General features: G+C 39.7%; 1 protein-coding gene and 1 long non-coding RNA gene across 5 annotated transcripts in view; one reads left to right on the forward strand and one right to left on the reverse strand.

The window, feature by feature from the left end:
- Positions 1 to 18,845, reverse strand: part of LOC112161596 (collagen alpha-1(XVII) chain) — a 26,178-nt gene that overhangs the window by 2,057 nt on the left and 5,276 nt on the right. For all 4 annotated transcript variants that reach the window (XM_024296847.2, XM_024296845.2, XM_024296841.2 and 1 more), the window contains 46 exons: positions 18,092 to 18,391; positions 17,903 to 17,959; positions 17,767 to 17,802; positions 17,598 to 17,648; positions 15,586 to 15,732; positions 14,407 to 14,976; positions 12,607 to 12,690; positions 12,467 to 12,529; positions 12,233 to 12,388; positions 11,672 to 11,764; positions 11,553 to 11,597; positions 11,277 to 11,420; positions 8,889 to 9,650; positions 8,763 to 8,813; positions 8,661 to 8,678; positions 8,536 to 8,562; positions 8,394 to 8,456; positions 8,212 to 8,316; positions 8,042 to 8,104; positions 6,274 to 6,309; positions 6,139 to 6,192; positions 6,016 to 6,051; positions 5,903 to 5,938; positions 5,763 to 5,825; positions 5,264 to 5,335; positions 5,001 to 5,027; positions 4,871 to 4,906; positions 4,742 to 4,777; positions 4,591 to 4,671; positions 4,480 to 4,515; positions 4,299 to 4,391; positions 3,980 to 4,063; positions 3,799 to 3,849; positions 3,656 to 3,715; positions 3,154 to 3,222; positions 3,011 to 3,049; positions 2,828 to 2,932; positions 2,624 to 2,743; positions 2,421 to 2,534; positions 2,184 to 2,318; positions 1,954 to 2,100; positions 1,692 to 1,871; positions 1,446 to 1,595; positions 1,079 to 1,369; positions 752 to 916; positions 588 to 668 (listed from right to left, as the gene is read on the reverse strand). In XM_024296847.2, the coding sequence (XP_024152615.1) occupies positions 588 to 668; positions 752 to 916; positions 1,079 to 1,369; positions 1,446 to 1,595; positions 1,692 to 1,871; positions 1,954 to 2,100; positions 2,184 to 2,318; positions 2,421 to 2,534; positions 2,624 to 2,743; positions 2,828 to 2,932; positions 3,011 to 3,049; positions 3,154 to 3,222; positions 3,656 to 3,715; positions 3,799 to 3,849; positions 3,980 to 4,063; positions 4,299 to 4,391; positions 4,480 to 4,515; positions 4,591 to 4,671; positions 4,742 to 4,777; positions 4,871 to 4,906; positions 5,001 to 5,027; positions 5,264 to 5,335; positions 5,763 to 5,825; positions 5,903 to 5,938; positions 6,016 to 6,051; positions 6,139 to 6,192; positions 6,274 to 6,309; positions 8,042 to 8,104; positions 8,212 to 8,316; positions 8,394 to 8,456; positions 8,536 to 8,562; positions 8,661 to 8,678; positions 8,763 to 8,813; positions 8,889 to 9,650; positions 11,277 to 11,420; positions 11,553 to 11,597; positions 11,672 to 11,764; positions 12,233 to 12,388; positions 12,467 to 12,529; positions 12,607 to 12,690; positions 14,407 to 14,976; positions 15,586 to 15,732; positions 17,598 to 17,648; positions 17,767 to 17,802; positions 17,903 to 17,959; positions 18,092 to 18,391 (5,232 nt within the window). The remainder of the gene's footprint in view (positions 1 to 587; positions 669 to 751; positions 917 to 1,078; positions 1,370 to 1,445; positions 1,596 to 1,691; positions 1,872 to 1,953; positions 2,101 to 2,183; positions 2,319 to 2,420; positions 2,535 to 2,623; positions 2,744 to 2,827; positions 2,933 to 3,010; positions 3,050 to 3,153; positions 3,223 to 3,655; positions 3,716 to 3,798; positions 3,850 to 3,979; positions 4,064 to 4,298; positions 4,392 to 4,479; positions 4,516 to 4,590; positions 4,672 to 4,741; positions 4,778 to 4,870; positions 4,907 to 5,000; positions 5,028 to 5,263; positions 5,336 to 5,762; positions 5,826 to 5,902; positions 5,939 to 6,015; positions 6,052 to 6,138; positions 6,193 to 6,273; positions 6,310 to 8,041; positions 8,105 to 8,211; positions 8,317 to 8,393; positions 8,457 to 8,535; positions 8,563 to 8,660; positions 8,679 to 8,762; positions 8,814 to 8,888; positions 9,651 to 11,276; positions 11,421 to 11,552; positions 11,598 to 11,671; positions 11,765 to 12,232; positions 12,389 to 12,466; positions 12,530 to 12,606; positions 12,691 to 14,406; positions 14,977 to 15,585; positions 15,733 to 17,597; positions 17,649 to 17,766; positions 17,803 to 17,902; positions 17,960 to 18,091; positions 18,392 to 18,845) is intronic.
- On the forward strand, positions 10,146 to 11,479 carry LOC118599723. Its single transcript, XR_004949202.1, has 2 exons — positions 10,146 to 10,204; positions 11,267 to 11,479. It is a non-coding gene; the product is annotated as an uncharacterized LOC118599723 (long non-coding RNA).

Here is an 18,845-nt window from a genome sequence, read left to right on the forward strand (position 1 = left end):
AAGTCTTCTATAGTGCAAAATATGGAGAGACGCCTGAAATACAGGGAAAATAAAATAATAATTAGAATAATCGATATCAATTTATTCTAGTTTGGTGGGCCAGATTAAATAGTTTAAGGGGCTGCATATGGTAGTTTCCCCACCGCTTGTTTAAAAAGATGCTAAATTTAATCTTTGCATTGCAAACACAAAGCAAAGATGGGTTTTAATCAATCAAAGAAACCAAATCACCTTAAAAAAAACTTGCTGTAAAAAAAAATGAAATAAATAAAAAAAAATGAATCAGTAAACCATGAAACTTGATTCCAGATACCCACATTTAGAAAAGATACAAACTTACTGTGTTACTCTAAACTGGACGCTCTGATGTAAAACACAAGCATACATATATACTGTACAGCAAATCTGTGTATGTATGTCTAGACCTCTTTAAAATTATCTTGCCACTCTTTTGGTTTCTTCTAAGTATGTAAAAAAAAGGCAGAAATATTGTTTTTTTTATTTCCTTGCATTTCCCAATCAATATCTTGATTGAGATATTTTCTTTATTGTTTTAAGGAAATGAAACAAAATCAAATAAAATGTACCCTTGTCTCCCTTGGGTCCTGGGTAACCTCTCTCTCCCTGTGATCCCGGGATTCCTGGGGGTCCGGGGATGGTGCCGTGAGCTGCGTGAAACCAAACGTACAGTCGTTTCTCTCCAGTTCCATTGTTGACGCAGACTGTAGGAAAAGCAACTTTCAGCACTAACCCCTGAAGAAGTCCATGAGGTCAGCGGTGATGTTGCCATAGGATCCGAAGACTCGACTGTAGCCGGGTGGTCCAGGAGGACCGGGTGGGCCAGGTGGTCCTCGCACTGCTCGTACCTTTGACCTCAAAGAATCATCCCCCAGATACTCCTGCAGCAGACCCTGGTCTGCAGGACAGAACAAACATGTAGGTCAGCATGTGCAACCAAATATGAACACCGACTAACGTTGGAAGAACAATTTGATTCGCTTTCAACCAAATCTGCTTCCAATGAAAAACCTAATGGTCGTTTTTCCCATTGAGTTGGGTTTTTGTGTAGTCTGCTTACTCTTAATGTAGTCTGTGACCTTCATGGCAACGCTGGAGTAGTCCAGCCTCTCAGTGAGCGAGCTGAGGTCCATCTCTCTTTGCTGGGATCCGAGAGATCCGAGAGATCCATGAGATCCATGAGATGCGTGAGATCCATGAGATGCGTGAGATCCATATCGAGATTCACCCTGCGAGGAGGCGTGGATCTGCATGTGGCCCTGGACATAACCTGGTTCTCCACGCTCTCCCTTCAGGCCCCTGGGACCCGGAGGTCCAGGAGGGCCCATGATCATACCTCGGACAGCTTCACCTGCAGAAAACGGTCGATTTGGATTAGTATGTTATGAACAAAAATCCATGATGTACATGCATGTGGGTGTGCTCACTGCTCAGATAATCCCGAAGCTCAGCCTGAATGCTCTCTCTTGAGAAGCTTCCACTATATGAAACTACGCCAGTTGAGGTTCCCGATGGACCCTGTGGACCTGGAGGGCCAGGAGGACCAGGGAGGCCACGGGGGCCTTGAAAGCCAGCACCTAAAGGAGGTGGACGGACAGAACTTGTAGACATTCAGTTGTGTGATGAAGACGATGGTCTTCTCACTGCTGGTTTCCAGTTGAATAATGACTCACCCTGCAGGTAGCGCTGAATGTCCTCTAAGCTGTAGCCTCGACCTCCTGCCCCATACACCGTTGCAGTAGACCCTCCTGGTGGTCCCTGAGGGCCAGGAGGGCCAGGTAATCCTGGGACACCTGGAGGACCAGGAGGCCCATGTTGTACAGCAGACGTGATCCACGACCGGAACTCTTGATCTAAGCGATGAAGATACAAGGATTGATTATCCTTCTGTTCCTCTTCATCTGGGTTTATTCAGAACTAATTAGATGATCTTACTCCTGATCAGTGCTGAATAATCTATGGAACCTGAGGAGAAACCAGAGCTTCGAGAACCTGGCACTCCAGCGGGACCCTGAGGGCCAGGAGGACCCTGAGGTCCAGAGGGACCTGGAGGTCCAGGTGGACCTCTTCCAATACCTCTCTCTACAGAATAAATTGATACATTAGAAATGGGTCGATTTGCATCATGTAAAGGAAACACTTCATGTAACAAAATTTTCATTTACCGTTCATTGCTTTGAAGACATAATTAGCCACCTCTTCAACTCTATATGAGCTTGAAAGTCCTACTGATGTTCCTGGTGGTCCAGGTGGTCCTTGTGGCCCTGGTGGTCCTGACAAATATCCCCTCACATCGTCTCCTAGTCAAATCAAAGAAGAAACCCAAATGTGTTATGTTTGATCATCAATAAACAGTTTATCAGATTGAACATTTTCTGACCAAAGCAAGCCATTTGACTTACTTTGAAGCATGGAGATGAGGCCAGAGACTGATAAGGATGCAGAAGCAGGTCCTGGAGGACCAGGCGGACCTGGTGGACCCCGAGCAGCACCAAAGCTGAACCCTGAATCTGAGCCTAAAACAGAAAAATTAAAGGTGGTTACAGTTCACAAATCACACTGCTTGTTATTGTGTTTGGTTCTAGCTGATTTATTGACTCTTTACGTTGTAAGTATGCCATAATCCGAGCGGAGATGTCCTCAATAGAGCCGGAGAAGGTTCCAGGGAGTCCCGGAGGCCCAGGTGGACCCGGAGGCCCTCGCATGCCACCATGTGCGTATCTACCTGGAGAGGGAAAGCACAAACACTTGTATATTTCTGCTCCATAACCTCTCATCATTTATTACTGGACTTTAGAAATACTCTTACTCAGATATTCTGTCAGGTACTGTTGTATCTCACTGGAAGATCCAAAGGAACCCGGCTGGCCAGGGGGACCAGGAGATCCTGGGGGGCCAGGAGGTCCTGACATGACTGTAGGGAAGAATTGTTAGATTCTAAACATATAGAACTTAAAACTAGGTTTGTAGGTATTAAGATAGTTTACTGTACCTCTGGCAGTGCCTGGAATTCCAGGAGCTCCAGTGTCCCCTTGGAAATTCAAAGCAACACATTGTTATGGTGGACAATGCAAGGAGTTACTGCTTTGTATTGAAGTTAGATCACTTAAGCACAGGAATAGTAAATGTATTCACCTTTGACCCCTGGAGGCCCTGGATGTCCGGGAGATCCCGGTGGTCCAGGTGGCCCAGGATAAAATGTTCCTGTAAAAAAAAAAAAATTTAATCCAGTCAAATCAACATGTTTTAGGTATTTAATTTATCAGATAGTAGTTTTTTTAACCTAGTTAGCTAGTTACGTATTTATAATTAAATATTAGAATTTGTTTCCAGGGGAAATTTATAAATATTTACTTGTGCTACATAGAGAAACATCATAGTTTATCAAGCAACTTAAGAAGTTTCTCAGAAGTCTTTCTAATCTCCAGAGGATGTTTGTATAATGCAGCAGTGGATGCAGTTTGTTTTTTGTGGAGCAAACTGTCTACATACAGTTTCAGTAAACACAAACTCAAAAATATGAGATGTTTTTTTATCCAGAAAATGATTAAAACCAGTTGTTTGTGCTTAAAGGGATGTATTTTGACTATATGTAGAATAACACAAAACAAAACAACAGTTTAGCTAGGGGTCCCACCAGTGCCAGCTGCAAACGTCGAGTCTCCTTTTTCTCCTTTAGGTCCAGGTCTTCCATAACCTGGAAGAAAATATGGCAACAGGAGAGTTTGACACAGAAACCACAACACAGGGAAATAATTTATATTTAAAACAGATCCTTGCCAGGCTGGCCTGGAGGCCCTGGAGGTCCTGGAGGTCCTTGTCTTGAATCACCTGATGAAACCAAACATTAAAAGAGTTATACACAAAATGATAAACAATAGTGTTTTTCTGACTTGATTGAAAACAATTAAGATTATATCCGTTCATCATAATGCATGGAACCAGGTTAGGCATTGCTTACCTGGTCGTCCTGGAACCCCTGGTGGACCTGGTGGACCAGGAGGACCAGGTAGTCCAGCTGATGCACCACTGGAACCAAATTGTCCTAAATCATAAACGAAGCAAACACATATATGATCAGAAAAGTTAGTAAACACACAAGGGAAAAGAAAACTTTTGAGTCTATTTAACCAACAAAAATATTGTTTGAACATCAGATCACAAAAATACTGTTGTCTAAAAGTGTCAAGGTGACTCATAACGTGAAGATGCATCTAGTTTATAAAATCTACAGTGTAATGCAGCATATTAGGGGAAAAAACCCCTCAGAAGGAACTCACTCTCTGCTGTGGATGATGATATTCTTTCAGTGGTTCTCACACTTAAACCTGGCTCTCCAGTATCTCCCTTAGAGCCCCTGTCACCTTTAGGACCTGTGATTAAACGAAAAACATCTATCAGACTGAAAATTTTGGTCTGCATCTAAAAAACAAACTTAATGAAAAACCTGCAATCACCTACCAGGTGAACCAGGTAGACCAGCAGGGCCGATGGGACCTGAGGGGGTGAAGTGAATGTATAAATATAGCCCTCATTGGAATACATTAGTAAATATTGCAAAAATAATCAAACCTGATAATCCGGGGGGTCCAGCAGGGCCAGGAGGACCAGCGGGTCCAGGTGGTCCTGGGATGGCAACTGTTGAGGAGCCAGCTGGAAAAACGAGGAATCATTAGCTTTCTGATGCATCACGTCAAATACAAGTTTTATCACGTCTCTTTACCTGCATTAATGATTCTTCCTGCTGGCCCAGGTTCACCTTGAGCACACAAACACACGTTAGATATTAAAGTTCATGTCCTAAAGCATTAAAACTCTATTGTCAAAGGAGATTATCCACAAGTTGGTGTACCTTTGGGTCCAGGGCGACCTGGATCGCCTGGTCTCCCTGAGAAAAATGAAAATCAGGACAGAGGTTTGAATCGACCAAGAAATCCAATAGGAAAACAAGGATGTTTTTCATGTGCAGAGTCAAAGGCTACCTGGTGGTCCTTGAAGTCCAGTTGATCCTACAGAAGGAGATGTAATCATTTATTTAGATTTTTGTAATTCTGAATTCTCTATAATAGTTTGTAAATATCTTAGGTGGATGCTTTCAATATGTGTTTTTGCCTCTCCCTGCACTGTGTTTATTGTGATTCCTCAATTTTATTTTTATTTATTTATTTTTTTTTTGTATTTTAACTGTGCAGAATATTCAAATATTTATAGAAATATAGATCTAATTTTAAAAAAGGGACTTTACCTGGAAGTCCAGCCTCTCCAGGAGGACCAGAAAGACCTCTGAGCCCAGGAGACCCAGGCAGTCCTCGATCACCTAAATCCCAAAATGAAACCCAAGTTAAAGGGACTTTTCTGATATTTAAAGCAAAAGGACAATACCTGTGTTTGAACATGGTAATCTCAAGTCAACATATTGTATTTTTTGTGAAGATTTTTTTGCTTTCCTCATGATCTTTTTGCTCCTTTTGTCATGATGAATATAGAAATTCTCTCATACAATTCTCTACCTCTTTAAAGGACAACGAGAGACATCAGAATATCATGGGAAAAAAAATCTAAAACAATAATTCTGGTCCCTTTCATCACTTTAAACAAACTCAAAGAAATCTGAAATTTAGCACATTTTAATTTTTTTTATTTTCTGGGTTCCTTAGGAAGAAAAACCCAGCAGGACTTAATGTTCAAAGTTTAAGATTTCAGTTTTAATCAATCAACCATTTATGACAAATTTTGTGACTCACCCATTGATCCTTTAGAGCCTTTTTCTCCTCCTGGTCCTTGTGGACCCGGTAAACCAGGTTCTCCTATAGAATAAGAAATCTTAGGAAACTGCTACAGGTTCATTATGAAAATGCAGCTGTAGAGACAAAAGAGTACTGACCTTGCAGACCTCTGAACCCTCTGTCACCCACTTCACCTAAAACCCAACACACATTTTACTGAAGTTGTCCCAGATCCACAAGTTCTGTAAAACAAATGCATTTAACAACAAACCTTTAAGTCCTTGAATCCCTGAAAGCCCCCTGTCCCCTGCAGAGCGGAGAAACGGCGAGAAGGTAGAACACTAAATGTGATAAGTTAAGAGGATTTTTGAAAAGATAGAACTGGAAAACCCACCTTTAGGTCCAGGAAGTCCCGCTTCACCCCGGAAACCCTGAGAACCAGGCTGGCCTGTGACAAAACATAAATATAAATGGGGATTTGTATCCTCAACTGAAAATGATATGATGTAAATGAGGAGGAGGATTGTACCTGGCAACCCGGGAGACCCTGGGGGGCCCTGTGAACCTGGAAACAAAAAAGACAGCTAAATCTCACATTACAAGTTTTATTTTACTTTTGGTGTTCTGTACTTTTATAAAGCAGTAATATTCATTAGTGATGGAAGTTTTTCATTGTTTCTAAGTTTTTAATTTTTTTTCTAACTGTGCTTAGGATTTTTTTTGTGCCAATTGTGTAAAACTGTGGCCTTGTAAATCAATAAACAGTTTTTGTGTGAATATACTTGCTCAATTTATTTTAATTGGCCTATATTAAGAAGAAAAAGTGCGTGTGCGAACTAATCCTTAAAATTAAGGGAGCGTTAAATGCAGTTTCTAAAGGAACTACATCAAAGTTTACCCAATCCCATTAATATATGTATATATAAATAATTGTTCCTTATGCCTTAATCAAACTGCACTTTGTGGACCACATGGGAGCAGAAATCAGAATTTCCTTTATTATCATCACTGTATGCTCAACAGAATTATGATGCTCCCACAATGTTTATTCCTCTCAGATTAAAGATTTGCAACAGCTCAATGACAACCACCTATTAGTATCCCATAAATATCATTCTTTCTGTTACTAAAACTCAATTTACCCCTGAGAGGGTTAAATATATATACAAAAAGTTAGGATTATAAAAAAGTATATTTTTAAACAAAAATCTAAAATATAATAAGTCCAACATCTAATGATGGATATTAGCATACTGAATGTATCTTTTGTGATCACTCATAAAATCTATCATCCTTATTTTACCATGATTAAGAAAGATGTAAAATTTAAAAACCTTAATAAGAAAACACTTTAGTTCCAAGTAAATTTACTTTTTGCACAAGAAAGTTCACAGAAAAAGTCTTTTTTTCACATGTGCACACAAATTTTTGTGACCTAGTATGAAGGAAAAATGACAAAATTAAAATAAAGTACCCTATTTACCTTGTGCTTTCTGTTTCTATTTAATAAAACTATCTTATAGGTTATATTAAAAAATATTAAAATTTCACTTTTTCATAGTGGACTATAATAATATAAAAAACAAAAACAATGAGCATTTGTGTGGCTAAACTTTTTGCCTACTACAGTACTGCCATCTGGTGATGTCTTTGGTTAATGCACCAACCATTGACAGTATAATCACTGGACAAAACAACCCCTCCCGTCTCGTGTTCCAAATAGGAAGTACCCGCTGGTTTCAAGAAGGCCAAAACCCCATAGACTTCCATTGTGAAGTAGATAGTTATTACTCAGTCATTTTATTTGTCAGAATAACCATTCTTGCTTTGATAAATTCTTCTTAACATCTTCTTTCCAACCCTTTTTTCTAAGATATTTTTTCTTTATGATGAGTTATAAACCGATCAATCAGATTCTTCAGTAAAAGCATATGGTGCCTGCTGGCTCCACCTCCAATGTTTGATTGACAGTTTCCCCCGAGCCCACTTTCAGTGGACGGGGTGTGGACTTTTAGTCTGGTGATTGGTGACGGTACTTCCTCTAAAATGGTGACTCAGTATGACTGGGAGTAATCGTGGGGGACGGTTTACAAAATGGCGGCAGACTGTCAGGAAGTGACGGAGAAGGCTTTGGCCGGATTTTGTGAGGGCCAAAGGTAAGGCATTTTCTATGGCTGACGTCAACAGCTTGTTTTGTCCAGTAAAATAATATGTTTTTGCCATAAACTAGCTAAAGACTGTGGTTTTGCACTTAAGTTTTTAATTAGAAATATGTTTTGTGTGTTCACGGATCTAACCTTTAGGGCCAGGAATGCCAGCAGGTCCCATAGATCCAGGAGCCCCAGGTTCTCCACTGGCACCTGATCATAAACAAAGATCCTTCAGTACCGCAATGATTCAGAGTAAAAAAATCAACACTTTTGCTGAAGTGTTGAAAGCTTGGCCAAGCTATTATTCTGAACTATACCTTTGTCTCCCTTCTGTCCACTACCCGGGGGTCCTAGATCCCCTCTTGGTCCTGGAGGGCCCTCTCGACCTCTTACTCCAGGTGGCCCCTCCAGTCCTTGTTCACCTTAAGAGGCATTTAGAAACCTGTTGATTGTGATGTCACGATGATCAGCGATGCCTAGAATAAAACAATCCCTGTACCTTGAACTCCCCTCTGTCCTTTGGGACCCTCAGGCCCAGGTTTTCCCGTCACACCTGGTGGACCTGGAAACACAAGGTCACATCACTGTTGGAAAAAACACATGTGAATGCCACGTGTTATGAAAGGTCACTGGTTCCTCACCTGGAGGTCCAGGGAAACCAGGTTCTCCTGCAAGATTGAGGCAAACAAACAAAATAAGCATCTGCAATAACATGAAGGAAATATTTTAAAAATAACAGAAAAGTTGTAGAAGTTTGCCACCTAACCTTTAGTTCCAGAGTCCCCTAAAAAGAAAGAATAGATACTATTAACTTTGAAATAAAAAATAAACTAGTATTTTTTGCTTAAAAGTAGTATGAGAGGATTACCTTTAGGTCCGGGCAGACCTCTCTCCCCTTGCACTGAGGATGTTAGAAAAGCTGAGGCAGAAAAGCACATTTTAACGATTAAACTGAAACGTGAGTACAGACGGTGTGTAGGAGTGTGTTCAGTACCTCTGAATGTCTGGGACTTCACTTCAGAATGCAGCACATGCTGGATGGTTCTCAGAAGAACAATGTCGTTTAAGTATGCTCCGCCAGTTCCAACGCTGGTACCGCCACCATAGCTGGTTCCACCCACGCCAGTTCCATAGCTGGTACCGCCACTATAGCTGGTTCCACCCACGCCAGTTCCATAGCTGGTACCGCCACTATAGCTGGTTCCACTCACGCCAGTTCCAACGCCAGTTCCAACGCCAGTTCCAACGCCGGTTCCACCACCAGAGCTGGTTCCACCCACAGCAACTCCACCACTTAAGTTGGTTCCACTCACACCAGTTCCAAGTCCAGTACCACCACCTAAGCTGGTTCCATCCACATTGATGCTGCCGGTCAGGCTGGTACCAGCTCCGCCACTGGAGCCAGCTCCCGCAGAACCAGCAGCGCTCAGGCTGCCGTCACTCACTCCGTTCCCACCAGTAGACGTGCCAGAACCAGTATAAATGTTGATTTGTGTCCTGGACCCCGAGTCTCCACCTCCAACTCCAGTTGCAACAGCTGCTCCTCCTCCTCCTGCTCCTCCACCTGCGACTCCAGCTGTTCCTCCACCTGCACCTCCAGCCCCCAGGATGAGCGTGTTGTCAACTCCAGCGCCTCCACCGCCCACGTAAGTGTTGATGTCATTTGAACCCGTCAGGCGACTGATGCGAGCAGAGGCAGCCGAAGCGTCTGACTTCAGAGTGGCCACTTCACTCTTCAGCTTCCTCACGTCCTCAGCTGAAAAACATTTATTAGTAAATTAACAAAAAAAAACATAAATATTGTCTTGATAGTATTTTTTCCTCAATATAATATTATTTGATATTAGCTTTTTTTGTTGTTTCATCATTTAACTTAAGTTTTCATCCTGAGTTTTCTACCAAGTGGGTCTACACTTCATCCTTTTTAGGTGAATATAATGGGGCAAAAATCATTCAGTCTGTCACCAATTGTGAGTTTTTCCACTTAAAAATATGAGAGAGACCTGTAGTTTTCACCATAGGTTTACCTCAACTACGAGACAAAATGAGAAAAAAAAAATGCAGAAAATCTGATTTTTATAGAATTTGTTTGTAAATTGTGGTGGAAAAAGAGTATTTGGTCACCTAGAGCAAGATTTCTGGCTCTCAGACCTGTAACTTCTTCTGTAAGAGGATCTTCTGTCCTCCACTCGTTACCTCCATTAATGACACCTGCTTGAACTCGTTATCTATATAAAAGACACCTGCCCACAACTTCAAACTTTCAGGACTCCAGAAACAAAATTATTGACCTGCACCAGGCTGGGAAGAGTGAGTCTGCAATATGAAAATCAACTGTGGGAGCAATTATTAGGAAATGGAAAATGTACAAGACCACTGATAATCTCCCTCCATCTGGGAGATCTGCATGGAGGAATGGGCCAAAGTACCAGCAACAGTTTGTCAAACGTTTGCCAACAAAGCAACAAATACTACTTATTTTCTGCCAAAATTCACAAACAAATTATTTAAAAATCAGAGAATGGGATTTTTCTGGATTTTTTTCCCCTCATTTTGTCTCTCACAGTTGAGGTATATCTATGATGAAAATGACAGACCTCTCTCATCTTTGTAAGGGGGAGAACTTGCACAGTTGAAGAATGAATAAATACTTTTTGCCCCACTGTATATTAATCAAAATCAAAGAGAAATATTGAAAGCATCACAGCAAAAGATAAAAAGTGTATTTTAAGAATCAAAACCAAATCTTTCAATATTTTTATAAAAATAAAAAGTGCAAATATAAGTGGTAAATGTGCAATACTAAGTGAAGGCTCTAAATTATTTGGTATGAAAATAATGTTTTTGTGTCAGTGTATTAAAAGTGATTTCTAAAATCACAATACTACCAGTTGTCAAAAGCTGCATATTTTGGGTGTTTTTTCATTATGACAAAGTGGTGCCTCTTCAAATTTATTTTTATTAAACTTGCCAACTATGAGATTTGCTTTGAATATAAATATCTCTTTAATACAAATCATCTTTATTTAAATATCTTGTATAATACATAAAGTTTCACTGTTAACCTGCAGTTTAAATGTTAAAACAAGTGTAAAACTAAGAGTTTGATGATTTTTTTTTTTAACCAATTTTGTCTGAATAATAGCAAAATAAAGAAATTCTGTTTCTTTAAAGCTGCATTTAATGCCATCAGGCAATATAAATGAAATCACAGGAAATAAATGGCAACTTTTATGAGACAGCTTCATGTTTTCAAGCAGTTACTGTCTTACGAGCCCACACACGCAGACATTTATTGGTCGAGAACTATCACTGCCAGGCAGCAGATTCTGACTTAACTCTCCTGACGTTTATCGTTTTTGTTGTTTTGAGATCTCCTTACCCAGAGCAATGAGGCCAAACAGGAGTCCCAGCAGGAGCAGAGACAGGAGGAGCAGACCCAGCAGCCACTTCCACCAGGAGCAGCAGGAGTCGGAGCAGCAACAGACTCCTCCACCCCCGAAGACGCCACTGTCCCTGTAGATCTCTGAGGAAATAGTTTTGGAATCAAAAAGTGCTTTCATGCAAAATAAATGACTAACATACTCCTTTTTTTAATTTATTTTTCTTATTGGGGACTATTTAATTCAATTCTTGTCATAAATGGCTGGAAAAATACCTGCATAAGTGGCTTTGTCCTTCATCAGAACTCCAGATGATCCATCTAAAGGAGGAAAAGACAAATGTCATTCATTGACATCCACAATCTGAATGTTCGTAGTTTCCGCGTGAGCTCACAGTAGGAGTTGCCCGTCTCTGCTTTCAGCGCCGCCGTCTCGCTGTAGCCGGCAATCAGTTTCTCCTTCTTTATTGAATCTCCTGACAATGAACCTTAGAAGTCACACAAACATCAAGAACATGACACAAGTATATTTAAGATAAAACATAATATCAAAGCAAGGGATTAAAATTATTCTGTTTTTTCTTCCCACTCAAATCATATTTTGATCTTTTCAAAAGTCTTAATTATGATTATGTCGTTTTTAGCAAAACATTTTAAAATGTTATTTTCTTGAACATAGTTTTTGCAGATCGGCAGCAGTTCATCAGACATTCGCCAGTTGTGAGCAGGACTATTGGTTCAGAGTAAGCCTGCCCTGACTTCCCATCATCCCTCTGTTTACACTCTTCCTGATAGCTTCCTGAAAGAACCCTAACTTAACATTAATTTTCTTTATTTATGCCCTCTATCATCAACAAAACAGCACATAAACGTGATTTTCATTGGAGTGGGCCTCTAAACTAATTTGGACATATCCAAGGTTTTGTTGTTTCTCCAGGAGGGGGCAGGGAACTTACCTCCTCCTAAATGACCGGTGCTGCTGGTGAACTGCTTTCCGCTGTCTTTTGCTAAAATCAGCATGTCTGTTTCCCTCCTGACTGGAACATTCTCCTTGTCAGACACAACAAACTTGTAGTCCCGCTTTAAAGCATCTTCCGTTTGGGATCTGGTGACTGAAAAGCACAAGCAGTTTTAGTGAGTTTTATGAGTGTTGGTGTCAAGTCCTAAAGTAGAAACGGATCCAGGTTTACCTGAGGACACTCCGGTGCTGATGGTTCCACCGCCGTTTGAGACGTTCTTCTGAACGCCATAACCTTGGGAAATAAACATCAAGTTTGGGGAATTTTTCAGTCTGAAGCTAATTCGATTACGTCCAGACATGCTTTCATACCTCCGAGGCTTGCGTTTACGTTGGCTCCACTGGTGGTGAGCACACAGCCAGAGGTGGGCGCCAGGTTGTTCTGGAAACCATAAACTGCAAACACAGATACAGACATTCAGTCACAGCATTACAAATTGACACAAGTAATTCTGTGATAAAAATATCAGATGGTTTCTGAACTAAAAAATCTTGAAAATTATGCGAAAAAATTTATATCCTTGAATCTAAGCTAAATATTCACTTTTTTCTAGTTCTGTAAAAATATAAAAACTTTTATTCTGTTCAATGTTCTTTTTTTTCTTATTTTTAAGCCATCTATGTTTATTTAAATTATTATTTTTCATTTGTTTTGCAAATAAGCATTATTTTAACTATTTAGTAAATTATTGTGGAATTTAAATGGAATTTTGTTTTAATTCTAACAAGTTTTGGCCTTTTTTCAGCCTAGGTTAACCATTCGGTGTAACAGCTTTTGGTGTTTCATAATAATTCATTTTGTAAGTATGTTTTAGTCCTGTTTGACTTCATTTGATGACTTGTAACATTAAGTAAGTGACCTAAAGGTTTTTGCATTTTCCATTTCACTTGAACCATTATTTAGCATCTTTAGTGAGCAGTTATAGGGATCAGAATACATCCATCTTGCAGAAAATTGTGACCCAATAAGGAAAAATTGCAAAATGTCTTTTGTGTAGACGAGGAAGACATCAGTTTTGTTAGGTTTTGCAGAAATGTTTATCTATATGGAAGCTTTTTATAACATAAACAACCTATGGCATGATTCAAATCATCCTCCTCCAACAAAATTAATATTTTTAATAGTTTTTTTAAGCTTAGATTTCTTAATATATCATCAGAAAAACGCCACAAGATGAAAACATGATTTTCATCAGAGTAGGTCTTTAAGTTTGTCAAGGACCTGGTGAGGACACAGAAGCAGGATGATCTGTCAGAATGGGGTTTTTTATTCTCATTCTTTTCTTGAATTTGGTATTTTGCTGAGTCGTAACTCAAAAGAGGCTGGAAAGCTCATGGAACTCGAGAGAGCACACAAAACCACGTGGCAACAAGTGGAAGGAAAGGGGCAGCTCATATCCAGAAACAAGTCAATCAAACACAGGTGTATTCATTAAGAGGGCAGGGGAAACAGGTGAAAAGAGGAAGGAAATCAACACACCTGTAAGGTGAGGGAAGTGAAACAGAAACACAATTATATCCAGCCCCAAACCCCACAAAGTTTGATTAATTGTGTTCCAAAGTTCTAGATCTAGGCCAGATGTATCTTATAAGTCATCTTTAGGTTCAGCTAGTTTCCTCCATTTGAGCAATAGTTCTCACTCTGGCTATTTTGAGTCTCAAAAATGGCTTTTTAACTATATCTAGACAGATTTTCGAAGACTACTTTTACTTTCCTTTAAAAAAAATTCAGTTGCCTGTGTTTTGCACAATAGGCAGTTTATATTTAAATTATGTGTTAGTCAACAGAAACAGGATTTAAAATCAGTTTTGCATAGAATTCAAATCATCTCAGCACTTTCCTGATTTAGCAAAGGAGTGAATTGTTCCGTTGCACAGTTTTGATACCTTTAAAGAGTTATTTAACTTGACAAATTAAAAAAATGTAATGTGTTTATTATCTGTGCAAATATGTAAAAAGCTAAAATAAAGAAAATGGGAAAAAAGTGTGCATCAAATCAAACTCATCATGAAATATTTACAAATGTATTATGTCTGATTAAACTTTTGCATGAGATTATACATTTTGACATGGACTAAATTGCATTTAAACTGATAAATATTTGTGCTGACCTGACAGCGATGAAGCAGGGGCGGGGCTGATCGGCGGGGACCCTCCTGACATGTTGTTGGTGCCGACCTGGCTGACGTGGTAGCTGTAGTTGGTGCTGCCACCGATGACGGTCGTGGCGGAGGTGGAGGGCAGGGTGGTGGTGGACCAGGTGAAAGCAGGATATGCCGAATCCAACGTGTCATACTGGCCTAATCTGACACTGGAATCGTACTGGCCCGCTCTAACGCCCGTAGCATACTGGCTGGATTTCATCCCAGTATCATACTGTCCTGACTTCAGGCTAACATCGTATTGGCTTGACTTCATCCCAGTATCATACTGGCCTGATTTCAGGCTAACGTCATATTGACTCGACTTCATGCCAGTATCATACTGGCCTGATTTCAGGCTAATATCGTATTGGCTCGACTTGATCCCGGTGTCATACTGCCCTGATGTCATTGTGACATCATAGTGGCCAGTCTGGACTCCAGTATCCCGATGTCCAGATGTCACATTTGAATCATAGAGGCCAGATGTGTCGATGACGTTGAACCCGCCCGAGTGCACGCTGGAGCCGAATGAAGTTGCTGATGTCGGAAACAGAAGGAGATAAAGGTCAAATAAATAATGACTTTTTACCTATTTAAAAAACATGTATATTTCTTTTAATGTAATAGCAAACATATAAAATAAAATGTTATGTTTTAAGAGCTCTAAAGTAATTGTTTTTTGCACATTTTTAACATAATTACTGTAAAAAAAATACAGAAAGCTTTATTCCATGATGTTTAAATATATTTCCTAACATTCCATTGCTTAAAGTTATGGTTTCTGCATTTGGCAAATATATTTTAGCTTATTTTCATTAACATTGTATGAACTGCCAATAAAATAAAAAAGATCAACCCTGCAAAACTAAACCCAGCAGTGTCCCTCATCTAATCCTTCTGCCTGCTTTTACTGCAATTTTTTTAATTTTAGAATATTTCTGGTAAAAATCTAATTAAGTTCTTCCTTCTTTGCTAAAAACTCAACTTCATTTTTTTTTGCCATGCAAATTTGACTTTTACCAAGTACATCATTTTAGAAAAAGATGTGTATTTTTGGAAAATTTTATTCAAAACTTTGGTAAAAAGCAGATAATCTGAGTGAGTGAATGTGTTTCTATGAACTGATAAATTTACTCCTGAAAGTACCTGACTGGGTGGCCACTGAAATGGTCTTGGTCTCCACGCTGGCCTTCTTGGGGACGGGCAGCGTGATGGAGGTGCAGGAGGAGCGAGTGGGGCTGACGCTGCTGGAGCGTCCCTGCAGCAGTTTCTTCACATCGTCCAGTTCTGCCCCTATAAAGGAAAATGACACGAACATGTCAAAACAATACGGCATGAAGAAACAATGAATCTGGACATGTTTCTGTTAAAGGTCATTCAAATAAAATTTAATATTATTTTAAAGTCCAACGACTTTGCATGAGGACATTTAACTTGAATTGTTCACTAGTGATTAATAAAAAAAAAAAAAGCTTTTAATAAAAAATGACTGTTATACAGTCTGAAATTCACATACTGGTTGTATCTAGTAAATTATAACAGCGGTAGAACTATGGGGAAATGCTAAAATTTTAAGTCAATTTTATTGTCATTAGTGACAACGATTAAGAAATCATCAATACAAGCTTATTTAAGCAGTGCAAAAAAATAAATAAATAAATAAAATAACATAAAGTTAACAAGACATTAAATTAACCACATTTTTCAAGACATTTTTTGACACATTTTGTAATCAGGTTTATTTTTGTTGCCATCTCTGGCTGGAGTATTTTAAATTTGATCTTCATTTTTTTCAGAATGGAAGTGGTTCAGGTGGTTGAACAGGTCGGTGATTTGATCCCCACTCCCCCTAGTCAACTGTTGTGTCCTAGGGTGAGACATTTCACCCTCCCTGCCTCCAGTGTGGCTCCACTGGTGTGTGAATGCATATGATGTCCTGGTGATGGCTACATCAATTGTTAAAAATTGGATATACACCGTCAACGCTCTGATTGTCTGGAAAGGTGCAGAAAAGTACAATCCATCATTGTTATCACCCCAAATTAAAATAATTTTGTGGCTTCCGAAATAACGTTAACAATAGCCAACTGTGTGGTTTTGTGGTACGTTTTTTTATTATATCATTTTTGAATTCACTTTTTATTCTTATTTTTATTTTCTATTTCTGTGTTTGTTGCAAATATCTAAAGTCTAACAAAATTAATTTAAAATAACTTGCCATAAAGCGCCACAGGTACAATTGGGAAAGTTTATTTAAAAAACGCAAATTGAACAGGAATGTTAACTGTTCAAATTAGGGCAGCTTTTATTTTTTTACATCTTAACCCTAGAGCACGGGGAATTTCCCCCCAAGCAAAAGTATGTACATGATTTCCAATATGTTGCCTTTTTCTGAGTGTCATGGGTCCCTGGGTAAAGTAAACATGATGGTAAAGTAAACATTATTATTGTTTTTTTTTTTAGGAATTTTTTGTTTTTAAATTCCTAATTTTTCTGTCATTTTCAAGCATGTTTTTAGGATCTTCATATACTTATATTTTCCATTTTCTTGCATAATCCACAGGTTAAATTAAGCTACTCTAATTTAACATGTGTTGTTATATTTTGATCTATTTTTTAAGAAAACATTTTTTTAATCGGGTGTATTATTTCGGTTAAAAATTACTCAGCAAAAGTGATGGAGCAACTCTTAGTGAAAGTATTCTAGGGTTAAAAGTGATTTAATTTCAAAGGGCTGCAGTTAGTGAGTTTGAACAGCAGGAGGAGCGATGAGCACACAACTTTTACCATCTTTCCAAAACAGAAGTGAGTCATGTGACGTTGCTGGCCCCCCACCACCCCAAATATGTCCTTTGACTTTTTTTCCTCACAGACTCCGAGTGCAGACAAACACTCTCATTAATCAGACCTCACCCTTTTCTGTTTTTGCTGATGTGAAGCTGCTGCTTGTGTAACCATCTGCACATGTGTTACCAATCCAAATTTGAAGGCATGGAGAGAGAGGGGTGACTAAGCCAGAAATATTGAGCAGTAATATAACTCTAAAAGTCTTTTTCCAGTACAAATATTCCTCCATAATGCATGAGGCTCTTTGGGAGAACAGTCTTTGTTTCATTTATGAGGGATTGCGTAACCCAGCAGAAGGATCAGTGTCTTACATCTTCCGGCAGAGGGGGAGGCACTCTGTAATCTGGCTCTGATTTCACTCTCTGGAAAAAATCACACATTGGACCGAAGAAGTTTAATAATAACAAAACACAAAAAAGGAAAAATCAAAATATTTTGGAGTCAGATGAAGAAGGAAGCAGAGGAGGAAATATTTAATACCTCTGCTCTCACTCCTCCCTCTTGTGCTGCTGGAGCCTTTAAAAGACACAAAGGAAAGCATGAAAACATATGTCTGAAGGTGCAGTTGCAAAGATACTGTGCATTGTAATCCAAAGCAGCTGACATTCCCACTCACAGTAGTTTCCATAATCTTTGCGTGGAAATTCTGGGGAGGAATTTGCACTGGAACTCCCTAAAAGAAAAAAATGAACTTTGCTTTTGCAGACAAACAACACCCTCGAGTTGTGCCGTTTTCTTCACTTTTTAAAGCTCCTCTGTCAGGGATTGTAGGGGCCAACTGCTTGTTTTCTCAACTGGATCTTACCGTCATAGCCGCCCGAGCGACTTGATATAGTCTTCCTCTCCCGGAAAGCTGGCGACAGACCTCCAGATGAGCCAGCAGTCTGCGCTCTCCTGGCACCGCCGGCCGAGCTTGACCGGACCTTTGACACAGAGCTTACAAGATAACTGCCCCCACCGCCACCTCCGCCTCTTCCTCCTCCGCCACTGCCAAAGCTTTCTCCATCTATGTAGCTACTCCCTCCCTCGCCTCCACCCGATGAGTCTCCTCCAAGGAAAATTCCCGAGGAGGAGCTGTAGCTACCAGAGTTCACACCTATGGAAGCTGGCGGGACAAAAAAAAATAAACATGATAAGTACATTTAAGGGAAAAACTTTTTTAAATGACATTTTGGTAGAAGCTACTTTAAGGAACTCAGCTGGATCAAAGTTAAAAACAAAAAATACTAGTCTCTTATGCACACTAGATAGTAACGGGTGCACGCCCATAACTATAATAGCTGGTTTGCACCAGAAAAAAGCTGGTTCACACCTGATAGAAGCTGGGTTGCACCAGATAGTAGCTGGGTTGCACCAGATAATAACTGGTTTGCACCAGATAGTGGCTGGGTTGCACCAGATAATAGCTGGTTTGCACCAGATAGTAGCTGGGTTGCACCAGATAGTGGCTGGGTTGCACCAGATAGTGGCTGGGTTGCACCAGATAATAGCTGGTTTGCACCAGATAGTAGCTGGGTTGCACCAAATAATAACTGGTTTGCACCAGATAGTAGTATGTT

This window comes from Oryzias melastigma, linkage group LG15 (genome assembly GCF_002922805.2).
Source record: "Oryzias melastigma strain HK-1 linkage group LG15, ASM292280v2, whole genome shotgun sequence".
Lineage (NCBI taxonomy): Eukaryota > Metazoa > Chordata > Actinopteri > Beloniformes > Adrianichthyidae > Oryzias > Oryzias melastigma.